General features: G+C 38.8%; 1 protein-coding gene across 1 annotated transcript in view; it reads right to left on the reverse strand.

Annotated features, from left to right (window-relative positions):
* Window positions 1-1394: 1394 nt before the first annotated feature.
* The window catches only part of MEGF9 (multiple EGF like domains 9), an 81591-nt gene continuing 69154 nt past the window's right edge, over window positions 1395-13831 (reverse strand). Inside the window, exons 4-6 of the mRNA XM_081528385.1 lie at window positions 8617-8760; window positions 7865-8134; window positions 1395-6073 (exon numbers count right to left, since the gene is read on the reverse strand). Of these exons, the coding sequence (XP_081384511.1) occupies window positions 5622-6073; window positions 7865-8134; window positions 8617-8760 (866 nt within the window). The 3' untranslated portion in view covers window positions 1395-5621. The remainder of the gene's footprint in view (window positions 6074-7864; window positions 8135-8616; window positions 8761-13831) is intronic.

Raw genomic sequence — 13831 nt, forward strand, 5'->3', positions numbered from 1 at the left:
GTTTACCAAGGAAGACATACATAACAAGTATTTTTAATAAAATATGTGCAATAGGAGAGGTCTTAAACGGGGGAATATATTAAAGACTTATCAACCTTCTTTTATCAAGGGGTTGCAAAGAATGAATAAACATTTTCCAGGATGTTATAGATAGAAGAAACAGTACCAGCAAAGGGAAAAAGACATCATATAACCTGGCAAATACAGGAAATTATACATTATTTTAAACGATTAGTAGTGAGCATAAGGAAGGGTTAAGACTCTTCCTTATCTGGAGCAGAGATTGAAGTGAAGTGAAAGTCGCTCAGTCGTGTCTGACTCTTTGTGATCCCATGGACTATACAGTCCATGGAATTCTCCAGGCCAGGATAGAGTGCATAGCCTTTCCCTTCTCCGGGGGATCTTCCCAACCCAGGTATTGAACCCAGGTCCCCCATATGGCAGGTGGATTCTTTACCAGCTGAGCCACAAGGGAAACCCAAGAATAGTAGAGTGGGTAGCTTATCCTTTCTCCAGTGGATCTTCCCGACCCAGGAATTGAACTGGGGTCTCCTGCATTGCAGCTGGATTCTTTACCAACTGAGCTATCAGGGACGCCCAATGGATCTCATAGAAAGAAAGAAAGAAAGTGACGTCACTCAGTCGTGTCCGACTCTTTGCAACCCCATTGACTGTAGCCTACCATGCTTCTCCGTCCATGGGATTTTCCAGGCAAGAGTACTGGAGTGGGTTGCCATTTCCTTCTCCAGAGGATCTTCCGGACCCAGGGCTTGAACCCAGGTCTCCCGCATTGTAGGCAGATGCTTTACCATCTGAGCTACCAGGGAAGCCCAATGGATCTCATGCTGCTGCTACTGCTAAGTAGCTTCAGTCGTGTCCGACTCTGTGCGACCCCATAGACGGCAGCCCACCAGGCTCCCCCGTCCCTGGGATTCTCCAGGCAAGAACACTGGAGTGGGTTGCCATTTCCTTCTCCAATGCACGAAAGTGGAAAGTGAAAGCGAAGTCGCTCAGTCGTGTCCGACTCTTAGCGACCCCATGGACTGCAGCCTACCAGGCTCCCCTGTCCATGGGATTTTCCAGGCAAGAGTACTGGTGTGGGGTGCCATTGGATCTCATAGGGGACAATTATTAAACAAGATTACATGTTAATATATGCTTTTTACCTCAGGGTGTTTTGTTTTGAGAGGGGGAATATTCTTCGTGTGGCATTTTTTTCCCCTAAGTGGAAAACATTCTTTAAAGGCACTTCTTGAAACAGAAAGCATGGTCAAAAAATGCAGGATGCAAAGATTTTCATGAAGCAATTTGAAAATAAGTGATCTGTGACATATATTAAAAGACTTCCAACAACTGTGACCACATAAAAAAAAATAGCAAATCTACAACAGGTACAAATTATATACATTTATTTTTTAATAATTTTAAATAACACTCTTGTATAAATTCTTTCTTATATTCAAATCATACACAAATTTAGAAATGCATCATGAAGCCTAGTACAGCAACTGTATGAGACATGTTTTTAAGATGTGTGTTAGAATTTTAGTGACATAAATATGATGTTAATGTTTCAGAACCACTCTAACCTTAACGTATCACAGAGCGCTTGTGCCTAGCATGAAGACGCCGCTTTACATTGGTTGGCTCTCAGGCTGCGCAGACCTTGGGCCTGGCCTCATGGTCTAGAGTTGCTGGTGCAGTTGCCGCAGATGCAGGATAAGAAGGTTCCCGATGGCCTTTGAAAAAGCATCATTTGACCACTGACATTCTGGTGATCCATAACCTTTTTAGTTCATGTGGTATCATTTGATTTCTTCAGGTGAATCCGTGTATTCTTCCTGCTTCTTTCCTTGGCATAGTCACTGGCTCAAGGTTGAAGGGAAAACTCATGCTAACCTTTCTGTCACTCCCCTGCACACACCAAACTCGTCTCAGCCTCCCAAACTCCTATCAAGACGATCGTAACAGACCAAAGGTTCTTTGTCGCTGAGGCCAGAGATGCTTTCTTTGCGCTAACAGGTTACATTGGGTTGCTTTTTACTTTTCGGAAATTTTTGTGGGAGCTTTCTTTCCTTGTGATATAAATTCAACTCCTTCCCACATACCTCAAAATATAAGAACCAGGGAATGTTTATAATCAGAGGTGCTATGTTGACCGTATGTCCTACAAAAAAATACAGGACCAAAGTGAAAGATTTAATAACGCAGTCCAAACTAGGGCTGTCAGGAGGAAGGACTGTCGCTTCAGCTCTCTGGCTCCAGAACAGCACAAGAAGGGCTACACGTCCTCCAGGCACTCAGCTGACCACAGTGAGCTGGAGGGTCAGTGAGTGCTGCTTTAACGGTCCAAGTTTCCTGGGAATATTGGGGCTACACAGTAGACATACAATGTGATGCTTCCACAAATCCTCTCCCCACGAAATCTCTCTCTCCCATTCCATGTCAGCTCTGTTCTCTCTTAAAATTCAGGTATCCCTAACAGTAACACACTAAGTCCACAGGACCTTAGTATAAATGAGGTTTAGTTTTTATCATCCATTTTCTCTCTAACTAGAGAAATTCTATTAGTAAGACACGTCTGGGAGCTAGAGGATGGAGGGAGGGAGGGGAAAGTAAAGAGGACAGACATGCTTCACAACACTGCCTAGGACATCTGACTGTCAGAATGCATAAGGGCTTAGTACAATGAAGTAATGCAGATTAAAAAATCATCCAACAGCAGTATCTGTCATCCATCACTTAGATTCACACTAGTCTTACCTCATTTGAAAATAAACACATTCCTAATTCTTAGACACTGTTAGTCTTTCTAAAGGACGTATGGGATCCTGGTGCTAAACACCATAGTACGTGGGGATCATACTTCTAGAGGAATGACTGTTGGGTAACGCAGTCCAGGCCAGTGTCCTAGTCTGATTTTGGTGGTAGATCACTTGATGATGGATCTCTACTTTAGAGCAAAATTACCTCCACCAGCAGAAGCACAGAACACTGAAGAATATTATTTAAAATAGATTTTAAGACCTTAATTTTTTTCCACCAGGATAAATTAAGAACATGACCTAGGCTATGTTCATAATTAAAGGTAAATGTTCTTTGTGATTCAATTTTTGCAATTCCTTTTAACGTCTGTTTCAAGGAATGTCTACACTGCCAGAATCTGGACTGTTCAGCTTTGGCTCTTAGACCCCAACAAACTCTTTCTTGCTTTATTGTGTTAACTTCTGTTGAACAAATGTTCATTTCCCACTATTCTCAATCCCTGGCTTTGAGGGAGTGATAATCTGGGAAAAAGGCATATGTCACTTTACACAATTCCTTGGAAGAATCTCTATATGCGTATGTGGCAGCTGCTGGGGAAATTGGGTTTTCTTTCCCTGCTTGGAAAGATCAGGTTCCTTTTATGAAGCACAGACTGGTATTTTTATTTTCTTATCACCAACACTGGCTTCAGAGAGTAATCCTCCTGTGTTCCTCCTGCAAAGTCCTCCGTGGCTATATAGCCCTGGATTGTACCTTGTCTTTACAAACGTCAGAAACGTTCACAGATGGATTCTTCCTCCCAGCCTTCCAATGTTCGCAGCTGGGTCATTGCTGCACAAGCATACAGCTGAAAAGAGCATGTGCTTCTGAGTTAGGAGTCCTGATTCCAAGCCTAATGATATATAGTGTAGCCATGAACAAGACATTTAACCTCAGCCATAAACTGGGAGCGACAATCACTCCCTCAGAGGCCTACGGTGGGGAAGAAAGGACACATGTATAGGAGGGCGCCTCGCTAACTGTGAAGGGCCATAGAAGCATTATCTAACTTTAATGCAATCCCTGCTTTATGAGCAATGGCCAGACATCCAGAGCCTCTCCAGTTACCAGAAGTGGGTTACCTGCCTGTACATCCTCCAGGGCATTTTCTCCAAACCTTGAGAACAACTGCAGGGGGATGACCAAATTCCAGGGTTTCCTCTGGAGAAGTTAGGCAGGGTGATCGACTTGGCAGGGTTTCCTAGCTCTAAGTTCTGCTTTTTTTTTTTTTCTAACCACTTGACAGTTTGTTCTTCCTCCTAATAAATATCTGTATTTGACTTCTGGCTGTCTTTCCTGGCTTTGTTTAATCTACAATCTGTCAGTATCATCATTAGATGAGAGCAAAGCTAGAGATGGCCGCTAAGAAAAAACTGCATCTAACTGCGATGACTGACTATACCCACTCAACTACAGAGCTAGCCTCTACCCAGACAAGAAGAGTCAAGAACTGTAGCACTGCAGAGAGATGGTGCACACCCGCCCCCTGTGAGTGACAGGCTGCATTCAAATGCAGGAAGTATTTGGGGGTGGGGAGAGAGTATAAATATTTCCCAGGGGATCCCAAGTGATATGATGGCTTTTCTTTTGGAGCTAAAATATTTCTTCCTTTGGAAGACTATTTTTACTTAAAAAAAATTTTTTTAACAAGCATGTGTTCTACTTTGATCTATATAAAATATATAGAAGCTACTGTCTCAACAGGTGAGTAGTTTGGAGAGTGCAGCCTTGTGTCCCAGCTTAACAATCATTGTCTTCAAAATCTATTGCTTGAATCTATAGGAAGTCAAAGACGATAGAACTCTACTTTTAGAATGAAAAGGGAAAAATTAGAAACATCCAACCTCTTATAAATTTCAACAATGTCCAAAGAGGGACTAAAAATGACTGATGCTCACCAGAGTCCCAGCTCTAGCAATATTGCCATCTATTTTACAGTATTTTAACCCCATATTTTTTTTTTTACAATGCCATTAACTGCTATACAAATAAATTCTAGATGATAAAATAAGACATGATTTTTTTTTACAAATAGATACAAATACAATGCTGACCAGATATTCTACATTAACTATATACACCTTATTTCTCTATAGGCAGGAATATTCCTTATTTTTAAACAATTTATCATTTACACTGAGGCCCTAAGGAGAATCATTAGCTTTCTATTTTCCCAGACATTGCCTTCCTCTCTCTACCATTAGAAGCATATCCTGTGCTTTAATCTTATCATTGAGCAAAAACTCTGGAAAGAAAAATCAAACCCTTCTAAAGATCTTCTTGGAGACTTTACTGCCCCTATTATAGAAACAGTCAAGATTGTGTATTATGATACAGCCCAAATATCAGCTTTTCCTCAAGGATGTCTTTTAGTACAGTAAAATGAATATCCTTCCTGGCCTTCCTTTAAGAAAAATGTGTTTCCGGAATGGAGATCAAGTCTCTGGCAGTCCTTTCCCTCCACATCCATCATCCTGTCTCCACTGGTTTGGTGAACATTTCCCCAGGAATCTGCTTGGAGGTCAAAGCGGATTGGGGCTGCACCGAGAGGCTCAGCCTTCCATCCTCCTGTGTGGTTTGGTACAAAAATATACTTTACTTCAAGTCCTTGTGGTCAGTGACTGCTTCGGATCTTCATGGGAAAATGAAGAGTAACAGGCTAAGTACATTACAAATCTGTACCTGAAAATTTCCGATGCACTATGTGCCTTTGCTTGCTCATCTCAGCGACTCTACCCAGGCTATGGCCCGGAGCATGATGCTGTCTTAGTAAGTGCTGTGGCCTTAAAGTCCAGGAGAACAGCCCTGGCTCCTCCTCAGGCTTTATAGTTATGCACTGGTGTCGTCAGGGTCAGCTGCCCGTTGGGAGCCACTTCACTGCCATCATCTTCCAACAATCCTGACACATCTGCATTGGGAATGCTGTCGTGGTAGCTGCTGAAACTGATATTGTCTTCTTTCAGCTCAATGGTCCAAAAGGGGGCGTTGAGTTTCCGGTTTTGGTACTCCCGGTACATATATACAGCCCCCACAAACCCCATCAGCAGCACCACCACAATGATGATGACTGTCAAAATGATGATGTTAAATTGGGTCCATGATACGTCAGCTAAGGCTGAAGTGCTGTTTTCAGCAGAGCTTACTGAAAAGATAGTCTGCGGGGTTGTAGGGGTAAAGGTACTATTTATAACAGGGGTGGGCATTGATGTGGTCAAAGAGGCATTGGAAACCAAAATGGTAGAAACTTCAGGTGTTGGAACAATAACTTCTGAAAATAAAAACAGAGAATGAAATGTAAAAGACAAAATATCTTGTTTTAAGAAACAATAAAAGAAATACACATGGGAGTGGAAGTTGATACGGGATGCTGACATGATACTCTGTGTTAAAGTGATGCGAGTTAAAAATAATTTTTAAAGAAATATAGTGGGAAGGATTAGGGCCTAGAAAACTAGATTATTACATCCATGGCTGTTATCCGAAATGTATATAATATCCATACTAAAATCTGGGAAAATTCTAATGTTGGAGTTTTCCATCCTCCTGTACTCTTGAATAGATTCATACAAATTCCTGAAAAGGTAGTAAGTATGTCATCAGTGACTTCTAAATCACTTTGTTAAAAGTGAAAGGGATAGCTAATACTTGTTGAACTAAAATAAGTTCAGCATGTCTGATGGCACTTCATAAAGGTAAAATTCTCTTTAATGGGGGCAAAAACAAAACAGGAAAAATTGCATTTCTACTTGCTTCTGAAAAACACCATTTAAATGGCCATAGTTGACATCAGCTGAGAGAGAAAACAGCCACTGCCAGCATAGTGATTTTCCCTTTATATAAATTATAGTTATTTTACAACTAAGGTATTATACCTTATACTTCTAATGCAGCATAGCTCAATAGAAATAGCAAAAGTAGATCAAGTAGAACTGTGTAGCAATAAATAAGTCAATCTTCTTAAAACTGAGATTCCTCACCTATCAAATGGGAATAATGATACCTGTTTTACGGAGTCCTTGGGAAGGATTAAATTATAACTTAAAATATACAACATTATTACATTTAATGTTCATAGTGCTTGGCACATACTAGGCACTCGATAAAATGATTCCTATTAACATTACAATTCATCACCACAGTCAGGCACATCAATCTATCCTAAAAAGAGGCATGTTTTACATTCCCTAATAGCTAATAAGAAAAGTCATCATAGCCCTGTCAGCTAAATATGGACAAAGTACATGCCTTCAGTGGGAAAGAGAATTGAGTGACAAGTTCTCTGGACTAGTGATAGGGCTCAATCTGAGTGTCTGAGCCTTGACAGCAGCAGAATAAGGATATCAAGAAAATGGCAGAAGACTAACTCTTGCCACAGGGCAACTGTATCAGCCCAGGATTCGACATCTGTCAGAATATCAAAGAATAGTTTACAGAAGAGCATGGTCTGACCTCTATGACCTAAGAAAGCCTGAATATCCCAACTCATCCTGAATTTCCAACCATTAATTTTTATCTGAACTTTTATCCGAATTTTTACTGAACTTCCCTGTAAGAAACACTGTGCCACATGAGTAACTTTTTTTTTTCCAAAAATGAAGGAATATTTTTACTATTTCCTCCATCACGTGGGAAAACTTAGGCTCCAAGTTAGGACAGAAGCTGGAATAAATTCTTATTTCTCAGCTAGCTTCTAGCCAGGTTATAGGTTTCTACTTAAAAAGATCTTTGATGATCACTAGAAGTGATGAGAATACAGGAAGCAAAAGATAAAAGAAATGACAGGACTTTTAAATTATTAAAATAAAAATAGATGAAGAGAAGATGTGAGAACACAGCAATGACTTCATCATGGTCCTCAAACTTCTGGAGTTGACTCTGGAGTCTCAGCAGAGCAGCAGGAATAGAAGGGAATCTCTGTGGGAAAATCTCTACCAAAATCTGTTTCCCAAAAACACTTCTCTGGTGGGACTGGAAGCTTTTACAAAGCTAAAAGTAGCTGTCCTGAAATTTTCATTGCTAGGTTAAGATATTAAATTTACACCCTTAGGTGAAGTTTTACCTTTCTTGATGCAATTTCCCTCGAGGTCTCGATCGTAACCCTGTAGGCAGTTTTCACACCAAAACCCAGTGGTGTTGTGGAGGCAGCTGATGCACTGCCCAGTCTCAGGCTTACAAATCTTTGGAGTCTTAACCGGGTCCACATGGCCGTGGCACTGGCACCCCACACAGATGCTGTCAGAATTATAGTAGCCATTGTTACACTCATTGCAGTTCTGGCCTGTGTAACCATCTTTACACTGGACACATTCAGGTTCTGATTCACCCAGCTCTAAAAGAGAGAGAACACCAACACGGTTTAGTACAATTTCAAGTTGCAACTCAAAATGCAAAACTACTACTAACCACCCCCCCAAAAAAACCAAAACATTTTACACCCCCACCTATTATCTCCTCTCAAACTTAAGAAACACATGCAATTCAAACTAATAATTTACACCTTATTTATTAATTGTCCAGAAAACCTATTTAGGTAGAGAACAAAAGAAGTATGCTTACCTAAAGAATCTGAGTAATTGAGATGGACAGGCACTCATAATTCTTTTATTCCTTCCTCTTTAATCACGTCAGACGGGGTAAAATACAGTTTTAACAACAACTTCCTCATCCCTCCTTTGTGTCTCATTTCACAAATGCATTTACTGCAAACCTTTACTGTTTTTATAACTCCCTTTCACCTACAGCATCTAGAACTTTGTACCTACTGATCACTGACTTTTCCTCTAAAAATGAGTATTTAGAGAAAGGCCTTACTTATGATACAACTGCCTGTAGATGTCACTGCTGAACAAGGGCAGCGAAGACATTCTTTAGAGGCATCGGGACTCTGATAAAATCCTTCCGTGCATTCTTCACAGTGATCCCCTTTGCTGTTATCCTGGCAATTTAAACAAGCACCTAAAAGAAGCAAATCATTTTAAGAAGTTAAAGGTTTACTCCAGAAGCACGGTAACTTTAAATAAATTATATGTACCTACAAACCAAAAAAAACCTTAAACGGAAACCAGAAAAAGTCACCCAGCACAGGTCACAGAGTTCGGTTTCTACCCTGTCTTACTGCTACACTGAACAGGCCTCCAGTCCTGGGCCCTACTAGACTGTGACTCTTTGGGGAAAGGCTGGGTACATGACTAGAGTTGTGATAAGCCCTTGCTGACTGACTGACTACAAACCGAAAGCAGGCCAACAATTTGCAAAGAAAAAAAAACCTAAAGATCTATTAAAAGAAGAATAGATAAACTGTGTTATTCTCTTGGATGGAATTCTATAGCTAAATAAGTAAACTAGGCCTATATGTATGAATATACATAAATCCTAAAAACATTGCTTGAAAAAAAGCAAATTGCAGAATAATACATAAAAAAGGAAAGTGTTTAATTATTTTGTACAAATTAATTGATTTAAAAAATTTGAGGGGAAAAAAATGTGTATTATCATATGTGAAATAGATTGCCAGTCCAGGTTCGATGCATGAGACAGGGCGCTCAGGGCTGGTGCACTGGGATGACCCTGAGGGATGGGATGGGGAGGAAGGTGGGAGGGGGGCTCAGGATGGGGAACACATGTACACCCAAGGCTGATTCATGTCAATGTATGGCAAAAACCACCACAATATTGTAAAGTAATTAGTCTCCAATTAAAATAAATTTAAATAAATAATAAAATAAAAATAAAAATGTATAAATTAACCTAAGTCCAAAATTAACCAATAACTTTAACCCCCACAGGAGGACCCTCAGAGCATATGAACTATAATCACTCCTCCTTTGACCTAAATATACAAAAATAGTAATATATTAACTCTATCTTTATTCCTCACAATTCCTTCTTATGCCTCGAGTTTTCTTAGTTGCGTTTGTCTAAAATATCCATATTACTCTCATTTAAAAGAGTGATTTATGCTTTGTAATTAATTCTACGTACACAGATTTTTCCTCTCAACTCAATAAACATTTTATTCCTCTGCAAAAAATAAAAATAAAAAATAAAAAAATTTTTGGCCATACTGCAAGGAATGTGGGATCTTCGCTCCCCAATCAGGGGTCAGATCTGCATCTCCTGCATTGGAAGCGCGGAGTCTGGAGTCTCAACCACTGCACTGTCAGGGAAGGCCCTTGACTGACTGAAGTAAAAATTTAAAAGCCATACTAAACAATACTAAGCAAATGGATACATAATACCCTAGGCAGAGGGATACATTCAAATGCAATAAAAACCAACTATAGACTGAGAGGGAATAGGCAAGTTTTATGCTTTGTGTCTCTCTGTGGAGGGAGGGAAGAAAATGAGAGCAGGGAAGAAAACAAAGAGAAGGACTCCAACTCTATTTGAAATGTTCTATTAAGCAAAAGCCCAAAACGTTAATAATTCTCTAGGTGTAGGTACATGAGTATTTGTTATATTATTCTCCATATGGTTTTATAATTTAAAATTTAAAATAAAAATGTAAACAATAATGAAATGAAAAGGAAGGAGGCAAGCAAAGTTTTGTGTGTCTTAACAATACCCTTTGGTCCCCTATCAGGAAGGACATTTGATGGGCACTGAAGGAATATAACGTCTACAAACAGGAAACGAAACCCCGTAGTATAATTTACATTCAAAGAGACACTCAGAACTCCTATCAAAGAAATGAGTAAACTCTATATAGAAATCTAGGAAGACAATGTTTACATGCTAAGCTAACTACACTTCAATGCTAAAACTATCATAAATAATTTTATTTGATTCCTCTTCCTTACTAGTGAAATATTTACAGAAAAGAAGAGAAAAAATGAGCTTGTGTAATAAAATGATCTGATAACTGGAATAAGATTTGAAAAACTAAAAGAATGATTAATATAGATACATGTATATTATTAACATACATGTCAAATCTCAATTCTTCAGTGATTACAGCAAAGTTCTTTGAAACTTCATGAACTTATTTAGAAAGACATTTAAAAAAATTTTTTATATGAACACTTAACTCTTAAATCACATTTGCATGTAAATATCACTTTTAACCGTATAATTTTTAAGGTCTGATACTGCTAATGATATATTTCATATATGCAACAAAGTAATATATCCTCATATAGTGATGAACAGTTTAGGTACTGATTTCTTCCCAGATCCTGTTATATCCTGATCCCTCTTTAGCTATATATCTTCATGACAATAAAAATAGCTGGAAAATACATACTAGGAAACTGTAGATTCTTGTTGTAAAAATAAAATAATATTAAAGGTCAAAGTGTTCTGCAGGTTGGAAAATACAAAACTTGCTTTATGTATAAAATCTGTCTGCATGCTCTCCCCATATTAAAAATGTTCAATGGAAATAATTATATATATATACATAATATTTTGCTTCTATAATGTTATTGGACCTATATGCTTATTATTTTGGGACTTTCTACTATTCTAGAAAAGACCTCAAGCATCTATCTTTCTGCTTATCACAATACAGTTTCACTCTCCTAAACCATTTATTTTACAGCATTTTACATTTTCTCCAGAAAAATTTTTTATTTTGATTTGTTTTATGCCATAAGCTGAAATGAGAAGTAAGAAAAAATAACTCTACATGGTGAGTATGTTATCTCAAAAATAAGGATGAAAACAAGTATAACAATAGAGTTCACTGGTTTTTGAAAACTCATCACTCTATATTGTTTAAAAATAACATGCACCTGGAATACAGCTATAGAAAAACAAAATTAATAAGGACAGATCAGACATAAACACACCAGCACGCTCACTACAGACGTGAGGGGCAGCTGTCAGGTAGGTGTTTTTTCCCCTTTAACTTTCAAATTGTTTCTAGTATGCACTTACCACTATTATTTTTACCATCTTAAATTTTTCTGAGTATGAAATTAATACATTGTAAAGTATATCACATGCATACTGTAAAACATTTCAAGAATTCAGTTCAATTCAGTTGCTCAGTTGTGTCCGACTCTTTGCGACCCCATGGACTACAGCATGTCAGGCTTCCCTGTCCATCACCAACTCCCAAGAGCTTGCTCAAACTCAAGTGCATCAAGTCGGTGATGCCATCCAATCATTCACCTTCTGTCATCCCCTTCTCTTCCTGCCTTCAATCTTTCCTCAAATCAGGGTCTTTTCCAGTGAGTCAGTTCTTCACATCAGGTGGCCAAAGTGTTGGGAGTTTCAGCTTCAACATCAGTCCTTCCAATGAACACCCAGGACTAATCTCCTTTAGGATGGACTGATTGGATCTCCTTGCAGTCCAAGGGACTCTTGAGAGTCTTCTCCAACACCACAGTTCAAAAGCATCAGGTCTTCAGCACTCAACTTTCTTTATGGTCTAACTCTCAAATCCATACATGACTAATGGAAAAACCATAGCTTTGACTAGAGGGACCTTTGTTGGCAAAGTAATGTCTTTGCTTTTTAATATTCTGTCTAGGTTGGTCATAGATTTTCTTCCAAAGAGCAAGCATCTTTTAATTTCATGGCTGCAGTCACCATCTGCGGTGATTTTGGAGCCCAAGAAGATAAAGTCTGTCACTGTTTCCATTGTTTCCCCATCTATTTGCCATGAAGTGATGGGACCCAATGCCGTGCTCTTCGTTTTTTGAATGCTGAGTTTTAGGCCAGCTTTTTCAGTCTCCTCTTTCACTTTCATCAAGAGGCTCTTTAGTTCCTCTTCGCTTTCTGTCATAAGGGTGGTGTCATCTGCATATCTGAGGTTACTGATATTTCTCCTGGCAATTTTGATTCCAGCTTGTGCTTCATCCAGCCTGGAATTTTTCATGATGTACTCTGCATGTGTTAAATAAGCAGCCTTGACGTACAGCCTTTCCCAATTTGGAATCAGTCTGTTGTTTCATGTCCAGTTCTAACTTGCTTCTTGACCTGCATACAGATTTCTCAGGAGACAGGTAAGGTGGTCTGGTATTCCCATCTCTTGAAGAATTTTCCACCGTTTGTTGTGATCCACACAGTCAAAGACTTTAATGTGCAACTTAATAACATTTCATGTACAAAATTAAAGACTGATTTTTATAATAAAAATAAAGATAACTCTAAAATCCATTTACAGAAGGAACTAGTAATATGGATCTGCTTTTCTACCAGCTTACAAATCCTCTTTGGGAGGCAACATAGCATAAGAAAAATGATATGTATTTATCATTATCGTGTATTTAATGTCAGATATGAGTTCTATTCTCAGCTGAACCTCTTCAACAAATAGCTTCTCTGAGTGAAATTGAAAGTTGCTCAGTTGTGTCCAACTCTTCGTGACACCATGGACTATACAGTCCATGGAATTCTTCCTGGCCAGAATACTGGAGTGGGTAGCTTTTTCCTTCTCCAGGAGATCTTCCCAACCAAGGGATCAAACCCAGGTCTCCTGCAGTGCAGGTGGATTCTTTACCAGCTGAGCCACCAGGGAAGCTTCTCTGAGTGACCTTCAGCAAATAGCTTCTCTGAGTTTCACTTTTTTAATCTGTAAAATGGAATAATAACTCCCTGCCCAGTGATTTAACATAATGTAAATATTTCGGAGGGTGAAAAACTACTCCATAGGATATAGTGTTTTCTCTTTAAGCTTCAAATTCCTCATCCATAAATTAGGAAAGTTGAACCGAATGAGATCTAAATTCCTTTTAAAACCTGAAATTTGAGAATCTTTCAATTATGATAAATTATATACTATGAGAATTAGCTGAAGTGAAACTTTGTTCATTATGCTTTGCCTGGAACCTCCAAAATATAACAATACTGTCTTAAAATTCACATTTTCTTTGCTGAAAGATGGCCAAAGGAGCAAAAAAAAAAAAAAAGGGAATGAGTGTTTCCTGCAGATGATCTCATGCTCCTTGGCTGAGCATTAACAAAGTCTGGTGGGGGTAACCAAGAAAATAACTGGTCAAAGGAAAGAATGTAGGATTCCTTTCCAGCCAAACTCAGTGGTAAAGCTTTGAAGAAATAAATCACCACCTGTAAAAAGCCT

Source organism: Giraffa tippelskirchi, chromosome 1, assembly GCF_054371585.1.
Source record: "Giraffa tippelskirchi isolate mGirTip1 chromosome 1, T2T-mGirTip1v1.2.pri, whole genome shotgun sequence".
Classification (NCBI taxonomy): Eukaryota; Metazoa; Chordata; class Mammalia; order Artiodactyla; family Giraffidae; genus Giraffa; species Giraffa tippelskirchi.